Source organism: Oncorhynchus tshawytscha, linkage group LG21 (assembly GCF_018296145.1).
Source record: "Oncorhynchus tshawytscha isolate Ot180627B linkage group LG21, Otsh_v2.0, whole genome shotgun sequence".
NCBI classification, from domain to species: domain Eukaryota; kingdom Metazoa; phylum Chordata; class Actinopteri; order Salmoniformes; family Salmonidae; genus Oncorhynchus; species Oncorhynchus tshawytscha.
Window position 1 is genome coordinate 37,719,765 of NC_056449.1, and position 21,315 is coordinate 37,741,079.

A 21,315-nucleotide genomic window follows, 5' to 3' on the forward strand; every position below is an offset into this window, starting at 1 on the left:
TGTTACAGGGTTGTTATATAGTCACACCACTGTTACATGGTCGTTATATAGTCACAGCACTGTTACAGGGTCGTTATATAGTCACACCACTGTTACAGGGTTGTTAATATAGTCACAGCACTGTTACAGGGTCATTATATAGTCACACCACTGTTACAGGGTTGTTAATATAGTCACAGCACTGTTACAGGGTCATTATATAGTCACACCACTGTTACAGGGTTGTTATATAGTCACACCACTTATATAGTCACAGCACTGTTACAGGGTCATTATATAGTCACAACACTGTTACAGGGTCGTTATATAGTCACAGCACTGTTACAGGGTCGTTATATAGTCACAGCACTGTTATATAGTCACAGCACTGTTACAGGGTCGTTATATAGTCACACCACTTATATAGTCACAGCACTGTTACAGGGTCGTTATATAGTCACAGCACTGTTATATAGTCACACCACTGTTACATGGTCGTTTTATAGTCACACCACATATAGTCACACCACTATTACAGGGTCGTTATATAGTCACACCACTGTTACAGGGTCGTTATATAGTCACACCACTATTACAGGGTCGTTATATAGTCACACCACATATAGTCACACCACTGTTACAGGGTCGTTATATAGTCACACCACATATAGTCACACCACTGTTACAGGGTCGTTATATAGTCACACCACTGTTACAGGGACATTATATAGTCACACCACTGTTACAGGGTCGTTATATAGTCACACCACTGTTACAGGGTCGTTATATAGTCACACCACTGTTACAGGGTCGTTATATAGTCACACCACTGTTACAGGGTCGTTATATAGTCACACCACTGTTACAGGGTCGTTATATAGTCACACCACTGTTACAGGGTCGTTATATAGTCACACCACTGTTACAGGGTCGTTATATAGTCACACCACTGTTACAGGGTCGTTATATAGTCACACCACTATTACAGGGTCGTTATATAGTCACACCACATATAGTCACACCACTGTTACAGGGTCGTTATATAGTCACACCACATATAGTCACACCACTGTTACAGGGTCGTTATATAGTCACACCACTGTTACAGGGACATTATATAGTCACACCACTGTTACAGGGTCGTTATATAGTCACACCACTGTTACAGGGTCGTTATATAGTCACACCACTGTTACAGGGTATATAGTCACACCACTGTTACAGGGTCGTTATATAGTCACACCACTGTTACAGGGTCATATAGTCACACCACTGTTACAGGGTCGTTATATAGTCACACCACTGTTACATGGTCGTTATATAGTCACAGCACTGTTACAGGGTCGTTATATAGTCACACCACTGTTACAGGGTTGTTATATAGTCACAGCACTGTTACAGGGTCATTATATAGTCACACCACTGTTACAGGGTTGTTAATATAGTCACAGCACTGTTACAGGGTCATTATATAGTCACACCACTGTTACAGGGTCACACCACTTATATAGTCACAGCACTGTTACAGGGTCATTATATAGTCACAACACTGTTACAGGGTCGTTATATAGTCACAGCACTGTTACAGGGTCGTTATATAGTCACAGCACTGTTATATAGTCACAGCACTGTTACAGGGTCGTTATATAGTCACACCACTTATATAGTCACAGCACTGTTACAGGGTCATTATATAGTCACAGCACTGTTACAGGGTCTGTTATATAGTCACACCACTGTTACAGGGTCGTTATATAGTCACAGCACTGTTATATAGTCACACCACTGTTACATGGTCGTTTTATAGTCACACCACATATAGTCACACCACTGTTACAGGGTCGTTATATAGTCACACCACTGTTACAGGGTCTTTATATAGTCACAGCACTGTTACAGGGTCTTTATATAGTCACACCACTGTTATATAGTCACACCACTGTTATATAGTCACACCACTGTTATATAGTCACACCACTGTTATATAGTCACACCACTGTTATATAGTCACACCACTGTTACAGGGTCATTATATAGTCACAACACTGTTACAGGGTCGTTATATAGTCACAGCACTGTTACAGGGTCATTATATAGTCACACCACTGTTACAGGGTCGTTATATAGTCACAACACTGTTACAGGGTCGTTATATAGTCACACCACTGTTACAGGGTCGTTATATAGTCACACCACTGTTACAGGGTCGTTATATAGTCACACCACTGTTACAGGGTCGTTATATAGTCACAGCACTGTTACAGGGTTGTTATATAGTCACACCACTGTTACAGGGTTGTTATATAGTCACACCACTGTTATATAGTCACACCACTGTTACATGGTCGTTATATAGTCACAACACTATTACAGGGTCCTTATATAGTCACACCACTGTTATATAGTCACACCACTGTTACATGGTCGTTATATAGTCACAACACTATTACAGGGTCCTTATATAGTCACAACACTGCTACAGGGTCCCTATATAGTCACAACACTGTTACAGGGTCCCTGTTATATAGTCACACCACTTATATAGTCACAGCACTGTTACAGGGTCCCTATATAGTCACCCACTGTTACAGGGTCCTTATATAGTCACAGCACTGTTACAGGGTCGTTATATAGTCACAACACTGTTATATAGTCACAGCACTGTTACAGGGTCACTTATATAGTCACACCACTTATATAGTCACAGCACTGTTACAGGGTCGTTATATAGTCACAGCACTGTTATATAGTCACAACACTGTTACAGGGTCCTATATATAGTCGCCCCACTGTTATATAGTCACACCACTATTACAGGGTCCTTATATAGTCACAACACTGTTACAGGGTCCTTATATAGTCACAACACTGTTACAGGGTCCTTATATAGTCACAACACTGTTACAGGGTCCTTATATAGTCACAACACTGTTACAGGGTCCTTATATAGTCACAACACTGCTACAGGGTCCTTATATAGTCACAACACTGTTACAGGGTCCTTATATAGTCACAACACTGTTACAGGGTCCTTATATAGTCACAACACTGTTACAGGGTCGTTATATAATTAACGGCCTTGTTCAGGGACAGATTTAACTTGTCAGCTCGGGGATGCGATCTAGCAACCTTTCCGGTTACTGGCTCAACTCGCTAACCACTAGGCTACCTGCCGTTATATGGTCATTATATAGTGTTAGCAACCGCCTATAGAAACCTCAGGAAAAGCTTGCTGTTACAGGTCCAATGCAGCCGTTTTTACCTCAATATTAAATTATTTGGTCAATAAGAAACAAAAATTGTTCCTTAGCAAAGAGCAATTTCTCAAGAAAGAATTTTGCTAGGACTGTCTGGGAGTGGTCTGAGTGGGGAGGGAGAAACTGAAAATGTATTGTTCAGCAGAGAGATTCTGATTGGTCTAATAACAAATGGAGTGCATAGTGATGTCACCATGGAAGGCCAAAACTCCATCCAACTAAAACAGGTTGTAATTTGGCTGGCCCTGTCAAGCGGCTGGCCCTGTCAAGCGGCTGGCCCTGTCAAGCGGCTGGCCCTGTCAAACGGCTGGCAGACTAAAATGGCATTGTCATATTCACAAAATTATTCCAACTCACAGTGTAAATATATAGAAAACACAGGACAATCACGTTTTTCACTGCACTGGGCCATTGATGATAACATACGGCTGTAAATAATGAACAATCATGTAAGAAACCCATCTCTGATAGCATACCTTGTGTCTCAGTCTGAACAGGTCCTCCCATACACAGACTGGTAGCGAAGCTGGAGGTAGAAGACTTCAGGGCCTCGTTGTCTCTGACCAGCTCCTCTACACGCTGACGTAACTTAGAAGCCTCCCACTGAGACTCCTCCAACAGGTCTCCTACACACCAAACCATTAGTAACAACCGTATTCACAGCAGTAACAAACTGCTCCTACACACCAGAGACAGCTAGAAACAGCTTGACTTGAAGTAGGCCTAGTCACTTGTTCATTTTGGGTTGTGGCATATAGATTAATGTTATTCACAGTCTACATGACCTATAATACGTGATGGATAGACAGTAGCTAGTGTTTCTGATGACTAACAACTAAATCATGCCGACCCTGAGAACATTACTCATTACAGAGAAACAGCACATCCAAAAAAATGGACTACGCCAACACTCACTAGTCCCAAGTCACTAAAGAGAAACTCCCTGCAAACATTACAGCACATAGCCAAAGAATGGAATCAGGTCTAACCACATTGTTCCTACAAGGCTATGAGAATGGAATATGTAGCTATAATGTATAGGTCACAACACTAATCTAGACAGATGAGTGTGATGAGGGTTGAGGTCCTGGTTGTGTGGGGTATGGTCTTGAGATCCGTCAGATCACATGTAGTTAACCCAGGTCTACTGCTGTACTGTACAGTAACACAGATATATGGAGGGGGGTGTGTTGTTTAAAGAGCTGTAGTCTTACATGGAATATAATCATTTGAAATCCCCCAAACTAAAACCTTACGTAATGTGGTCAAATGCCTGATTACATTCTGTCCACAAGAGATTAGGATAATAATAGAGAGCTGGTGATCTAGACCAGAGAGGTAGTATATATCAGATTAGGATCATAATAAAGAGCTGGTGATCTAGACCAGAGAGGTAGTATATATCAGATTAGGATCATAGTAAAGAGCTGGTGATCTAGACCAGAGAGGTAGTATATATCAGATTAGGATCATAATAAAGAGCTGGTGATCTAGACCAGAGAGGTAGTATATATCAGATTAGGATCACAATAAAGAGCTGGTGATCTAGACCAGAGAGGTAGTATATATCAGATTAGGATCATAATAAAGAGCTGGTGATCTAGACCAGAGAGGTAGTATATATCAGATTAGGATCATAATAAAGAGCTGGTGATCTAGACCAGAGAGGTAGTATATATCAGATTAGGATCATAGTAAAGAGCTGGTGATCTAGACCAGAGAGGTAGTATATATCAGATTAGGATCATAATAAAGAGCTGGTGATCTAGACCAGAGAGGTAGTATATATCACAAAAGCAGGTACGGACCTAAGCTCTTGAGTCCCTTCATCCTCTCTCTGAGCACGCTGTTCTCTTCCAGTAGTAGTCTGTAGCTTCCCCCTCCACCACTGCTGCCCTCCTCCCTGGCCTCTCTGGGCTTAGCCTCACCCCCGCCTGGGTCGTAGATACGATAGGGCCCTTTTCCTTCCATTGCCACTGATTCACTTACCAGGCATGGTGCTGGGAACTGGAGGAACAACAGAACAGAAACATCAATAGGAAAGAACCAATAGAAAAAGAGAGGCAGAGCTGTGTGGGAGGTTTCAGTTAGGGAATGTGTTTTGACTGTGCTCAGTAACATCTGTGACAGTATGGGGAAATAGGCTAATGTCATGTTTACCGTTTGTCATGGGAGAACCTATACATCAGTAGCCAGATCCCAGATCTGTTTTTACCATTACCTCCTTGGCATGGCAATGAGTGACAAGGAGTTAACTAACTGATCTGGGACCAGGCTAAGTCAATAGCTATATCACACAAGGCTAAGGGGGAAACTAATAGACATTGAGGAAAAGTACTAACCTCATACTGCCTAAGGAGAAGTACTAATCTCATACTACCTAATACAGGAGGAGAAGTACTAACCTTATACAGGGGAAGAAGTTTGGTTATATAACAAGCATTGTGTTGGTTCCCCACCCTAAACCATTTACAAAGTAAAGAGTCTTTAACGCCACCATCAAAAGGGGATTTCTGCAAAAGCTATTGAGACACAATCATTTGAATGTGTAACTTACACACACCGATGTGTTCAAGTCATTGAGTGATAACAAGGATGTAACAATGCCACACTGGAGAATGCCCGGCAGAAAAATGACCATGCAATATTTCAACTGAACTTCCAGCCAGACAGATGAGAAACAAAGACATTGTACAGTAACCAGATGATTTGAAAGACCCTTGCTAGTGCAGTTGACATCCGTTGCAAAATATAATAATGAAATGAAAGACAAGACATTCTTTTAGAAAACGTCATCATTCAAACCAATTGAAGCTGGATGGTGTCATGAGATGTGATGACATCAACCTCACGTTACAACACCACATCATCATCCAACTCACTCTGGCGTCTTTTCGGCCTCTCTTTCTTTCTTCGTTCATTATTGATTAGAAGAGACGGCTAAAGTGTCCAGTCCAGAAAAGATAAAGGTCCCTGATTAAATGACAAGCGAGAACAACATCTGTCGCGGTTCAGTAGTTAGTAGCGACATCCGACTGTTACACTAGTTTAGTTAATGACTAGCATGAAGCTAGCTAACGTTAGTCATCAGTTGCTATATGCTAGGATGTTGGAAAACCGTCAGCTAACAAGTAGGACATCAGACTGTTTAGCAAGCTAACATTATGCTTACTTGAACGATAGCTAATTCATATTATCCGTTAGCTAGCTATCTGTCAAAGTATTTCTACAAGATAACCTGGCTAACCCGTTAGCTGATTGTCATGCAAATACTAGCTAACATGACAGATTATATCTTACAGATAACTAACTAACGTTAACCAGCCATTTGCTACGCATCAAAACCAGTGTGTTTCCTGATAACGTAGCTAGCCAGCTTTAAATTAATTTCATGGTAACCAAAGAACAAAGAGATCGTTGGCTTGTGTTAGCTTACCTTTCTGCTTCAGTGGCTCCTTCGATTTGCCCAGACAACCAATTGCGGAAGTGGTCTCTGCTGTAACCTGGGAAAGTCCACCTCGCTCTCGTCTGATGTAAACAGCTGTGGTTGACAACCGGGCCGACCAATGCAGACGCTTGACACAGACTGGTGTAATATTTAAAGAGACAGTGCAGGGTTTTGCTCCAAACCTTGGTAATGTAGGGATTGGAACTGCACGACTACAGTCAGAGTAAGGCTTTGACCGGTTACCTTCTACCACCAGGGCTTCAAAGCTACAACGGTTAGCTGAAACAATAACAAAGCAGACAACACACTTTGTTATCACGCCTCTGATATGGACCTGGAGTCATGTAACCATTCTCCAATTCAGAGACAGAGCTGTAGATGCAAGGACTGACCATCCATGATATAACTTATTGTTATGAGGCTATACAGTGTTAGTTTATTCTTAAATTGTTTACAAACATTGGAGTAAAACAAGTTTATATTTCGGGTTCAGATGGGGTAGACAGTTAAACTAATCTCATGAGGCATTTACCAATTGTATTCTTCAAGAATCAATGGGTATATATCATTAATTTATTAGTAAAAAAAAAGAAGGATGTAGCAACTATGGATTCTAGCTATTAGCTCCACACCTCTAGGCAGAGGTTGTAGTACAGTCACACATTCACTACTCCTTTACAGCCCCACACCTCTAGGTAGAGGTTGTAGTACAGTCACACATTCACCACTCCTTTACAGCTCCACACCTCTAGGCAGAGGCTGTAGTACAGTCACACATTCACTACTCCTTTACAGCTCCACACCTCTAGGCAGAGGCTGTAGTACAGTCACACATTCACTACTCCTTTACAGCTCCACACCTCTAGGTAGAGGTTGTAGTACAGTCACACATTCACTACTCCTTTACAGCCCCACACCTCTAGGTAGAGGTTGTAGTACAGTCACACATTCACTACTCCTTTACAGCCCCACACCTCTAGGTAGAGGTTGTAGTACAGTCACACATTCACTACTCCTTTACAGCCCCACACCTCTAGGCAGAGGCTGTAGTACAGTCACACATTCACTACTCCTTTACAGCCCCACACCTCTAGGCAGAGGTTGTAGTACAGTCACACATTCACTACTCCTTTACAGCCCCACACCTCTAGGTAGAGGTTGTAGTACAGTCACATAGAATTCACTACTCCTTCACAGCTCCACACCTCTAGACAGAGGCTGTAGTACAGTCACACATTCACTACTCCTTTACAGCTCCACACCTCTAGGCAGAGGCTGTAGTACAGTCACATAGACTTCACTACTTCTTTAAAAGCTCTACAATAGGCTGAATTATTATTTTGATGATGTTCTATCTATTCACAATGAACTTTGGAACAACCTTGATAAAGATTGGAATCTCATGATGGGTGACCTCCAAACACTAGATGCAACCAAAACCAATAATGAAAATAGAATAATGCCTAAACATGAACTGCTATTGACAAAAATAGGTGAGACAGTGCATCTGCACCATAGAGATAGAGCACTATTTTTTGTATCTGTGCCATTATGGCGTCTGTGACAGCATGGGCAGCGTCATTGAGGCTATCTCCATTTTGAAGACATACATTTTCTTCTTCACGATTGGCTGATCCCTCCTGATGACCCGGTTGGACATGAGTCCTACAGAGTCACCAACAGGGATCAGTCAATGAAGTTGGAAGTCCAACTAGTTGACTACATTAAAATGGTGGAAGCCCTAAATTGGGATGGCCATGCTAACACAGCCTTTTGGCCACTAGAGGCCTCTCTCATTCTCTATGGTCTGTAGGACCCATTGGACACCATATTCAGGGTTGAAGAATAATGTAATCAGATTTTTTTTTAAACAGTAACTGTAATCAGTTACATTACCAGCAAACATATTGTAATCAGATTATCGCTACTTTTGAAAAACTAGATGATTACTTCTTGGATTACTTTTAAATTCTGAAAGGATGTTTTCTAAATTCAATTCAGCATTGAAAAGAAGCGCAAGTTTAAGTTTGTTCCACCTCAGCGAATCTGACTACAAATCAGGGACCACTATGATAACGTACCAAATGTGTTTCATGGATCATTTTTATCTTCTAATTAATACCTCTTAAAGGGAAGGTCATCTGAATGTAATCAGATTACATTACTGAGTTTGGGTAATCCAAAATTGACATTACTGATTGCAATTTTTGACTGGTAACTAGAAACTGTAACGGATTACATTTAGAAAGTAACCTAGCCAGGGCGACAGGGTAGCCTAGTGGTTAGAGTGTAGAGGCGGCAGGGTAGCCTAGTGGTTAGAATGTTAGAATGTAGTGGCGGCAGGGTAGCCTAGTGGTTAGAGTGTAGAGGCGGCAGGGTAGCCGAGTGGTTAGAGTGTAGTGGCGGCAGGGTAGCCTAGTGGTTAGAGTGTAGAGGCTGCAGGGTGCAGGGTAGCCTAGTGGTTAGAGTGTAGGGGCGGCAGGGTAGCCTAGTGGTTAGAGTGTAGGGGCGGCAGGGTAGCCTAGTGGTTAGAGTGTAGTGGCGGCAGGGTAGCCTAGTGGTTAGAGTGTAGAGGCGGCAGGGTAGACCTAGTGGTTAGAGTGTAGGGGCGGCAGGGTAGCCTAGTGGTTAGAGTGTAGAGGCGGCAGGGTAGCCTAGTGGTTAGAGTGTAGGGGCGGCAGGGTAGCCTAGTGGTTAGATTGTAGTGGCGGCAGGGTAGCCTGGTGGTTAGAGTGTAGTGGCGGCAGGGTAGCCTAGTGGTTAGAGTGTAGAGGTGGCAGGGTAGCCTAGTGGTTAGAGTGTAGGGGCGGCAGGGTAGCCTAGTGGTTAGAGTGTAGGGGCGGCAGGGTAGCCTAGTGGTTAGAGTGTGGGGGCGGCAGGGTAGCCTAGTGGTTAGAGTGTAGAGGTGGCAGGGTAGCCTAGTGGTTAGAGTGTAGAGGCTGCAGGGTAGCCTAGTGGTTAGAGTGTAGAGGCTGCAGGGTAGCCTAGTGGTTAGAGCATTGGTCTAGGAACTGGAAGGTTGCAAGTTCAAATCCCAGAGCTGACAAGGTACAAATCTGTCATTCTGCGGTACAGTAGAATAGAGTAAAGTAGAGCAGAATAGAGTATAATAGAATAGAGCACAGTAGAGTAGAATAGATGGAGCCAGATCTAACTCCAATCTCCATTGAAAAAAATTTTTTAGTCCAGGACTCAGATTCATCTGTCCAGGTGGATACTGGCCCTTGATCTAGTGGCCCATGAGTTATGAGAAAAAAATTGAAAATCACATACAATTTTTTTTCTTAATTTGTGTCGTTTGAGGACGATTTGGGTCATGGGAAGACGGTCAGTTTCTCATTTCGGTCTTGTGCACTTTGGAAATTCAAGTTTCACAAAAACAATTAAATTAATATATTTTAAATATCAAAAGTTATCAAAATATATTTTCTTCTATGTAGGAATGAACGTCAAAGAATTTGCTGCAATACATTGCTCACGTTAGGCTTCTCCTCAAGCACAAAATACTGGGAAAAGTCCACACCTGGACTGTAGCTTGGTTGGATATGTGTTGAATGGAAGTCTGGAAAAGCTGGCTGATATTTGCACTCTTCAGTATAAGGTTTGTTTTTCATAACTCAGATTTACTTGTTAATGCACACCAATAATAACATGTTTATCATTATTTGGGGGGAGTGATTACAGAAATGTCATGTTATAATTTCGGATGTTTTTTTTTTTTAAACAACAAATATGACCTATAATTACTCCCATACTAAGGTAGGCCATTTTTAAAAAATCAAATCAAAGAGAAACTATGACATCACATAAATGGAATTAATGTTTTTATTACATATTACATTGGGGGCGGCAGGTAGCCTCGTGTTTTGAGCGTTGGGCCAGTAACCGGAAGGTTGCTGGATCGAATCCCCGAGCTAACAAGTTAAAAATCTGTCTTTCTGCTCCTGAACAAGGCAGTTAACCCACTGTTCCTAGGCTGTCTTTGAAATGAGGAATTTGTTCTTAACTGACTTTCCTAGTAAAATAAACATCAAAACATGAATTTTAGATTCCTGGAACAGTATCATATTTATATTTTTGATGTATTTGTCTGAAATAATTATAATTTTTATTCTAGATTAAATGAACCTATTTAATATTAACAATCATTCACAAATCAAATTGCATTTTTTTTTTAAATAACTTGATTCGCCCATGTACGCACATTAGATGATTCATTCAGCGTGACCAAGTCAGAGTCAGAAAGCTTCAACACAGGACTCTTTATAACCTAGACAAACTCTCTTATAACATCAAACAAAAATGACATCTATATATACAATTTGGAAAAAAGCGAACAAACATAAACTCACCCACACATTGAGCGTGTGTCCGAGAGACGCATTTTAAGGAAATTGGTGAATAGAGGGGGAAGCTATTGCAATGTTTTTAGAGAGACATGGGGAATTCCCACATAGAGAAAGGGCCTGATACAGTTCATAGCCTAAACAGAAGAGAACAGAGCAGGACGACCTGGGTTCCGTCTAACTGCGCAGTAGTGCAGTCTGGCCTAAAGTGAACAACACAACCAGCGAAACAGACACAAAATACTCCCAGTCTGTTGCTGTATGTGTTAGTTATATTCTACACAGGAATACTAGTATTGCAATGTACTCTTTATGAATCAAAACTAAAGTGTGCTGGAAATTACATTAAATGTCTCTTTGCACATTTAGTTTACATAACACAGAAATGAATGTCCATACAGTATAAGGCCTAATAACCAAGTTTAATCTCATTTATATTAAACTTGCCTAGTTAAATAAAGGTTAAAAAAAATCTATGAATGTCTAATAATTAACATGAAATAGGGATAATTGTGCGGTTGTTGTCTTTGTTTGAATGAACAGTGTTGAGCTGCTGCACGGTGCAGTTTAAATGAACAGTGTTGAGCTGCTGCACGGTGCAGTTTAAATGAACAGTTGAGCTGCTGCACGGTGCAGTTTAAATGAACAGTGTGCTGGGCTTTAAATGAACAGTGTTGGGCTGCTGCACAGTTTAAATGAACAGTGTTGGGCTGCTGCACGGTGCAGTTTAAATGAACAGTGTTGTGCTGGGCTTTAAATGAACAGTGGGCTGCTGCACGGTGCAGTTTAAATGAACAGTGTTGGGCTGCTGTGCAGTTTAAATGAACAGTGCTGGGCTTTAAATGAACAGTGTTGGGCTGCTGCACGGTGCAGTTTAAATGAACAGTGTGAGCTGCTGCACTGCAGTTTAAATGAACAGTGTGGGCTGCTGCAGTTTAAATGAACAGTGTGGGCTGCTGCATGGTGCAGAAATGAACTGCTGCTGCACTCTTTAAATGAACAGTGTTGGGCTGCTGCATGGTTTAAATCAGTGTTGGCCTGATTTAAATGAACAGTTGAGCTGCTGCACGGTGCAGTTTAAATGAACAGTCTGCTCTCAAAACCCTTTTTTTTCTTTCCTGCTTTTAACTCTGAGAAATGAACAGTTGGGCTGCTGACAAAATGAACAGCTGCACTGCTGCACAAATACAGCTGCTGCATCACATAGCTGCTGCACGGTGCAGTAAATCATACAGTACATCATACGTTATACAGTAAATCATACATCATACAGTACATCATACATCACACAGTACATCATACAGTACAGCTCATCACATAGAGTAAATCATCATACAGTACATCATACATCATACAGTACATCACACAGTACATCATACATCATACAGTACATCATACAGTACATCATATATCATTCAGTACATCATTCAGTACATCATACACCATACAGTACATCATACAGTACATCATATGTTATGCAGTACATCATACAGTACATCATACATCACACAGTACATCATACAGTACATCATACATCACACAGTACATCATACATCATACAGTACATCATACAGTACATCATATATCATTCAGTACATCATTCAGTACATCATACACCATACAGTACATCATACAGTACATCATATGTTATGCAGTACATGATACAGTACATCATATATCATTCAGTACATCATTCAGTACATTATACATCATACAGTACATCATATATCATTCAGTACATTATACATCATACAGTACATCATACAGTACATCATATATCATTCAGTACATCATTCAGTACATTATACATCATACAGTACATCATATATCATTCAGTACATTATACATCATACAGTACATCATACAGTACATCATATATCATTCAGTACATCATATGTTATGCAGTACATGATACATCATACAGTACATTATACATCATACAGGACATTATACATCATACAGTACATCATACAGTACATCATATATCATTCAGTACATCATATGTTATGCAGTACATGATACATCACACAGTACATCATATATCATTCAGTACATCATATGTTATGCAGTACATGATACATCATACAGTACATTATACATCAAACAGTACACCATACAGTACATCATACATCATACAGTACATCATACATCACACAGTACATCATACATCATACAGTACATTATACAGTACATCATACATCATACAGTACATCATACATCATACAGTACATTATACATCATACAGTACATCATACAGTACATCATATATCATTCAGTACATCATATGTTATGCAGTACATGATACATCACACAGTACATCATACATCATACAGTACATTATACATCACAAGGTACATCATACACCATACAGTACATCATACATCATACAGTACATCATATATCATTCAGTACATCATATGTTATGCAGTACATGATACATCACACAGTACATCATACATCATACAGTACATCATACATCATACAGTACATCATACAGTACATCATACATCATACAGTACATCATACATCATACAGTACATCATACATCATACAGTACATCATACATTATACAGTACATCATACATCATACAGTACATCATACATACATCATCATACAGTACATTATACATTATACAGTACATTATACATCATACATCATACAGTACATCATTCTGTACATTATACATCATACAGTACATCATACAGTACATCATACATCATACAACGTACCGTACACCATACAGTATATCATACATCATACAGTACATCATACATCATTTATCATACAGTACATCATATATAGTACAACATACAGTACATCATACATCATACAGTACAACATATATAATACAGTACATCATACCGTACATCTTACAGTACATCATACATCATACAGTACATCATACATCATACATCATACAGTACATCATATATAGTACATCATACAGTACATCATACATCATACAGTACATCATGCATCATACAGTCCATCACACAGTACATCATACAGTACATCATACATCATACAGTACATTATACAGTACATTATACATCATACTGTACATTATACATCATACAGTATATTATACAGTACATCAAACATCATACAGTACATCATACAGTACATTATACATCATCATCATCATACAGTCCATCACACAGTACATCATACAGTACATCATACATCATTCAGTACATTATACAGTACATTATACATCATACTGTACATTATACATCATACAGTATATTATACAGTACATCAAACATCATACAGTACATTATACAGTACATTATACATCATACAGTACATCATACATTATACAGTACATTATACAGTACATTATACATCATACAGTACATCATACATTATACAGTACATTATACATTATACAGTACATTATACATCATACAGTACATTATACATCATACAGTACATCATACATTATACAGTACATCATACATCATACAGTACATCATACATTATACAGTACATCATACATTATACAGTAAATTATACATCATACAGTACATTATACATCATACAGTACATCATACATCATACAGTACATCATACTGTACAGTACATTATACATCATACAGTACATTATACAGTACATTATACATCATACAGTACAGTACATTATACATCATACAGTACATCATACTGTACAGTACATTATACATCATACAGTACATCATACATCATACAGTACATCATACATAATTTATCATACAGTACATCATATATAGTACATCATACAGTACATCATACATCATGCATCATACAGTACAACATACATCATACAGTACATCACACAGTACATCATACATCATACAGTACATTATACAGTACATTATACATCATACTGTACATTATACATCATACAGTACATCATACAGTACATTATACAGTACATTATACATCATACTGTACATTATACATCATACAGTATATTATACAGTACATCAAACATCATACAGTACATCATACAGTACATTATACAGTACATTATACATCATACTGTACATTATACATCATACAGTATATTATACAGTACATCAAACATCATACAGTACATCATACAGTACATTATACAGTACATTATACATCATACAGTACATCATACATTATACAGTACATTATACAGTACATTATACATCATACAGTACATCATACATTATACAGTACATTATACATTATACAGTACATCAAACATCATACAGTACATCAAACATCATACAGTACATCATACAGTACATTATACAGTACATTATACATCTTACAGTACATCATACATCATACAGTACATTATACAGCTCATTACATTCAACAGATTGAGATATTGTGAGGCCTAGTCACAGTAGTCTGACATTCTATATTTTAACCACAGAAGGTTGGTGGCACCTTAATTGAGGAGGACGGGCTCGTGATAATGGCTGGAGAGGAATGAGTGGAATGATTTCTAACACATGGTTTCTACAGTGTTTGATGCCATTCCATTCGCTCCATTCCAGACATTATCACGAGCCCGTCCTCCTCAATTAAGGTGCCACCAACCTTCTGTGGTTAAAATATAGAATGTCAGACTAATGTGCAGCCTCCACTATCAGACTACTACATCCCCTCAGCAGCCTCCACTATCAGACTACTACATCCCCTCAGCAGCCTCCACTATCAGACTACTACATCCCCTCAGCAGCCTCCACTATCAGACTACTACATCCCCTCAGCAGCCTCCACTATCAGACTACTACATCCCCTCAGCAGCCTCCACTATCAGACTACTACATCCCCTCAGCAGCCTCCACTATCAGACTACTACATCCCCTCAGCAGCCTCCACTATCAGACTACTACATCCCCTCAGCAGCCTCCACTATCAGACTACTACATCCCCTCAGCAGCCTCCACTATCAGACTACTACATCCCCTCAGCAGCCTCCACTATCAGACTACTACATCCCCTCAGCAGCCTCCACTATCAGACTACTACATCCCCTCAGCAGCCTCCACTGATTCTAACTGTACACGTAACTTACTATACACTGAGTGTACAAAACATTAAGAACACCTTCTCCCAATATTGGGTAGCACCCCCCACGTTCCACCCCCCGTTCCACATCGATGGTCCATGTTGACTCCGATGCTTCCCACAGTTGGGATTTGGCTGGACGTCCTTAGGAGGTGAACCATTCTCGATACACGCGGGAAACTGTTGACCGTGAAAAACCCAGTAGCGTTGCAGTTCTTGGCACAAAGTGGTGATCCCGGCACCTACTACCATACCCCATTCAAAGACACTGACATTTCGTCTCGCCCATTCACCCTCTGAATGGCGCACATCAACAACAGCAAAACAAATCCTTGTTTAACCTGTCTCACCCCCTTCTTATACACTGTTTTAAGTGGATTTGTCACGTTCTGACCTTTATTTCCTTTGTTTTGTATTTAGTTTGTATGGTCAGGGCGTGAGTTGGGGTGGGCAGTCTATGTTTGTTTTTCTATGATTTGGGTATTTCTATGTTTCGGCCTAGTATGGTTCTCAATCAGAGGCAGGTGTCATTAGTTGTCTCTGATTGAGAATCATACTTAGGTAGTCTGGGTTTCACTGTGTGTTTGTGGGTGATTGTTCCTGTCTCTGTGTGTTTGCACCAGATAGGGCTGTTTAGGTTTTCACACGTTTCTTGTTTTTTGTAATCAGTTGTTCATGTGTACGTTTACGTATTAAAAGAACCATGGACACTTACCACGCCGCATATTGGTCCTCTGATCCTTTTCGCCTCTCCTCTTCGGAAGAAGAGAAATTGACTTGAGAAATTTAAAAATTGACTTCAAAAAGGGATCATAGCTTTCACCAGTCTATATTATGGAAAAAGCAGGTGTTCTTAATATTGTGTACACTAACTGTATGTGCCAGAGATGATATATAATTTAGAGATCTCTCATCGTCCTGCCAAAGTGTATGAAATAAAGAACAAAATGGATGTGATTTAAAAAGAAAATGGCAATTTATCTACGAAAACCCTTTTGATGACTGTGATGACGGATATCAACCCGTCTTTAATGAGGACTGAGAAGACTACAACATCCTGTTTTTTAAAGATTGGTTAACTTTTATGTACTGTTGGTTCAGTGGGAGAGGCATTGAGTGAATTATATAAAAGTACCGTGTCCAAAGTAGTAGCCTATTCCCTAAAATAGTGCACTACACTTGACCTGAACCCATAGGGGTCTGGTTAAAAGAAGTGCATTGTGTAGAGAATAGGGTGTTGTTTAGGATGTAAGTAGGGAGTTTCCTGATTCTAAAGCTCTGCCTAGTGCCCCTCTGCCAACATCAATAGTTAATCATTGAACTGCACCCAGAAGCTACCCAGGTAGCTAAACATAGTAAACCACAGTGACACGTACAAAATGGCACCCTATTCCCTATGTAGTGCACTACTTTTGACCAGGGCTCATATATAGGGCTCTGGTCAAAAGTAGTGCACAACGTGCCATTTGGTACGTAGAGACATTGACACGGTCCTGCTATATCTGGAGCACCGTCAGCAGAGATCAACACAGGGCTTTAAAATGATCTCAGCCAAATAACACACAATATGTGCCTTTTTACACACAATATGGACCTAAGCGGAATTTGGTTGAAATGTATTCAATGCTGTTAGAACATTTATGCATGTTTATATGTATTTGTCATAATATAGATCATATCTTATCAGTCCAATCGGTCTTCAAATAAAGACAAGGAAACACAATACATTACTACGCATCCCTTTATCAGGCGAAACAATGTAACGTGCCTAAAACCATACAGTATTCATTGGATGGATGACCTATTGACCTATTGCATTGTAGAAGCGCTATACAAAAAAAAAGAAGTCTTCAATAGGTTGACAGTTAGACACATAGGCAAGCAGTTTCCTATCTCTCTCTTTCAATGTAAATACCACTAACACTACAGAAGTTCTGTAAAAAAAAGAAGAAGAAGAAAGATTTGACATGAAGGAGACAGGCTAGCTGACACGGAGGTGACAGCACAGAGCTTTGGCTCCTGTTCCACTTCTTTACAAATACATCATTAGTTAGTGATACGTGTAAGTATAGCAAGGTTAGCACCCTAAAATCACTTGAACCAAATTAGATCTGTGATTACTTCAAGGAAGCTAGGAAGGCTGAACGGAACAGGGACTATATGGGGAGGCTGTTGAGGTCATAGGTCACTTTTGGCAGAGGAGTGGCAGCGGTGTGGGACAAACAGAGCAGACTGATTATCCCCACGGGGTTCAATGGGGATGTACGCACAGCACAGTTGACCGGTAGATTGACAGCTTCAGTTGGTGTTCTAGAGTGTTCCAGAAGCTCCACTGGCGTTCTAGAGCCTTCTGGAAGCCTGCTGGGTGGTTCTGGTTCTAGTCTTGTCCTCCACACAGCATCAGCAGGGTCTTACGGTAGTCCCCTGAGGTATCACCCTGAAAGAGGAAGCAACAGCTTTTTAGGAACTTACTAAAACAGTCTCCGTCCCAAATGGCCTATTTAGGAAACGGGGCCATTTGGAACACATTCAAATTTTGAACACAAAATTGAACACACAGTGAGAGGAAGGAGTATTTAGTGCCTCTTTTACCGAGTGTTCGAACAGAACAGTATATGTTATTATATCACATATTATATTAATTAAGCAATAAAGCCCGAGGGGGTGTGGTATATGGTTAATATACCACGGCTAAGGGCTGTTATTATGCACAACGCAACGCGGAGTGCCTGGACACAGCCCTTAGCCGTGGTATATTGGCCACAATATCATAAACCCCTGAGGTGTCTTATTGCTATTATAAACTGGTTACCAACGTCATACCCGTGGTATACTGTCTGATATACCACGGCATTCAGCCAATCAGCATTCAGGGCTCGAACCACCCAGTTTATAATTTAGATTATATTGCATATTTTATAACTTAGATTATATCACACATCATATAGCTATATAAATATTCTAAGTTATAAGTTATTCAGAGTGGCGGTACTAATCAGTTAGGTCTATGATGCAGCTCCCACCGTAAAAGCATTGTCAACTGAGTAACACCACACATACAATACAATAACAGAGACACACACAGTACAGTACCTCACAGAGACACACACAGTACAGTACAATAACAGAGACACATACAGTACCTCACAGAGACACATACAGTACAGTACAATAACAGAGACACATACAGTACCTCACAGAGACACACACATACAGTACAATAAGAGAGACACACACACAGTACCCTACAATAACAGACACACATACAATACAATAACAGAGACACACACAGTACAGTACAATAAGAGAGACACATACAGTACCTCACAGAGACACACACACAGTACAGTACAATAACAGAGACACATACAGTACCTCACAGAGACACACACAGTACCTCACAGAGACACACAGTACAGTACAATAACAGAGACACATACAGTACAGTACAATAACAGAGACACATACAGTACCTCACAGAGACACACAGTACAGTACAATAACAGAGACACACACAGTACCTCACAGAGACACACACAGTACCTCACAGAGACACACATTGTACAGTACAATAACAGAGACACATACAGTACCTCACAGAGACACACATTGTACAGTACAATAACAGAGACACATACAGTACCTCACAGAGACACACATTGTACAGTACAATAACAGAGACACACAGTACCTCACAGAGACACACATTGTACAGTACAATAACAGAGACACACACAGTACCTCACAGAGACACACACAGTACAACAATCACAGAGACACACACAGTACAGTACAATAACAGAGACACACACAGTACCTCACAGAGACACACACAGTACAGTACAATAACAGAGACACACACAGTACCTCACAGAGACACACACAGTACCTCACAGAGACACAGAGACACATACAGTACCTCACAGAGACACATACAGTACCTCACAGAGACACACACAGTACAGTACAATAACAGAGACACACACAGTACCTCACAGAGACACACACAGTACAGTACAATAACAGAGACACATACAGTACCTCACAGAGACACACACAGTACAGTACAATAACAGAGACACATACAATACAATAACAGAGACACACACAGTACCTCACAGAGACACACACAGTACCTCACAGAGACACACACAGTACCTCACAGAGACACATACAGTACCTCACAGAGACACATACAGTACCTCACAGAGACACATACAGTACCTCACAGAGACACATACAGTACCTCACAGAGACACACACAGTACAATAAGAGAGACACATACAGTACAATAACAGAGACACATACAATACAATAACAGAGACACATACAGTACCTCACAGAGACACACACAGTACAGTACAATAACAGAGACACATACAGTACCTCACAGAGACACACACAGTACAGTACAATAACAGAGACACACACAGTACAATAACAGAGACACACACAGTACCTCACAGAGACACACACAGTACCTCACAGAGACACACACAGTACAGTACAATAACAGAGACACATACAGTACCTCACAGAGACACACACAGTACAGTACAATAACAGAGACACATACAGTACCTCACAGAGACACACACAGTACCTCACAGAGACACACAGTACAATAAGAGAGACACACACAGTACAATAAGAGAGACACACAGTACAATAAGAGAGACACACACAGTACAATAAGAGAGACACACACAGTACAGTACAATAACAGAGACACATACAGTACCTCACAGAGACACACACAGTACAGTACAATAACAGAGACACATACAGTACCTCACAGAGACACACACAGTACACAGAGACACATACAGTACAATAACAGAGACACATACAGTACAGTACCTCACAGAGACACATACAGTACCTCACAGAGACACATACAGTACCTCACAGAGACACATACAGTACCTCACAGAGACACATACAGTACCTCACAGAGACACATACAGTACCTCACAGAGACACACAGGGTTAGTGGAAAAACCTTCATAGAAAGCAAAGAAGTTATCACTTGTCAGAACCTAAGTTTAAAATTGGTTTTGAAACACATCATTCATGCAAAATGGCATTTTACACAGCAATAAAGAATGTCTCCAAATCAAGTTAGATTTTATTGTATTTTTATGGCACAACAACTGTATTTACAGCATGTGACTTCTCCACTCTTTCAATCAATCCATATATCAATCTCCTCTGTTCCATAATAGCTCTTCAAGTCAAGTCAAATCACACTT

The 21,315-nt window shown here is 40.1% G+C and overlaps 2 protein-coding genes across 11 annotated transcripts in view; both read right to left on the reverse strand.

Annotated features, from left to right (window-relative positions):
• The window catches only part of tnip1 (TNFAIP3 interacting protein 1), a 53,285-nt gene extending 42,149 nt beyond the window's left edge, over positions 1–11,136 (reverse strand). For 2 of the 9 annotated variants that reach the window (XM_042303465.1, XM_042303462.1), the window contains exons 1-4: positions 6,673–7,059; positions 6,119–6,209; positions 5,045–5,243; positions 3,713–3,862 (exon numbers count right to left, since the gene is read on the reverse strand). In XM_042303465.1, coding sequence (XP_042159399.1) covers positions 3,713–3,862; positions 5,045–5,243; positions 6,119–6,157 — 388 coding nt within the window. In that variant the 5' untranslated portion in view covers positions 6,158–6,209; positions 6,673–7,059. Of the gene's footprint in view, positions 1–3,712; positions 3,863–5,044; positions 5,244–6,118; positions 6,210–6,672; positions 7,063–11,036 lie in introns of those variants that run through there. The other 7 variants (XM_042303461.1, XM_042303460.1, XM_042303459.1 and 4 more) reach the window with 7 other exon arrangements.
• Positions 11,137–17,785: 6,649 nt separating this feature from the next.
• Positions 17,786–21,315, reverse strand: part of LOC112247710 (annexin A6) — a 37,591-nt gene continuing 34,061 nt past the window's right edge. For both annotated transcript variants that reach the window (XM_042303468.1, XM_042303469.1), the window contains one exon: positions 17,786–18,499. In XM_042303468.1, coding sequence (XP_042159402.1) covers positions 18,440–18,499 — 60 coding nt within the window. In that variant the 3' untranslated portion in view covers positions 17,786–18,439. The remainder of the gene's footprint in view (positions 18,500–21,315) is intronic.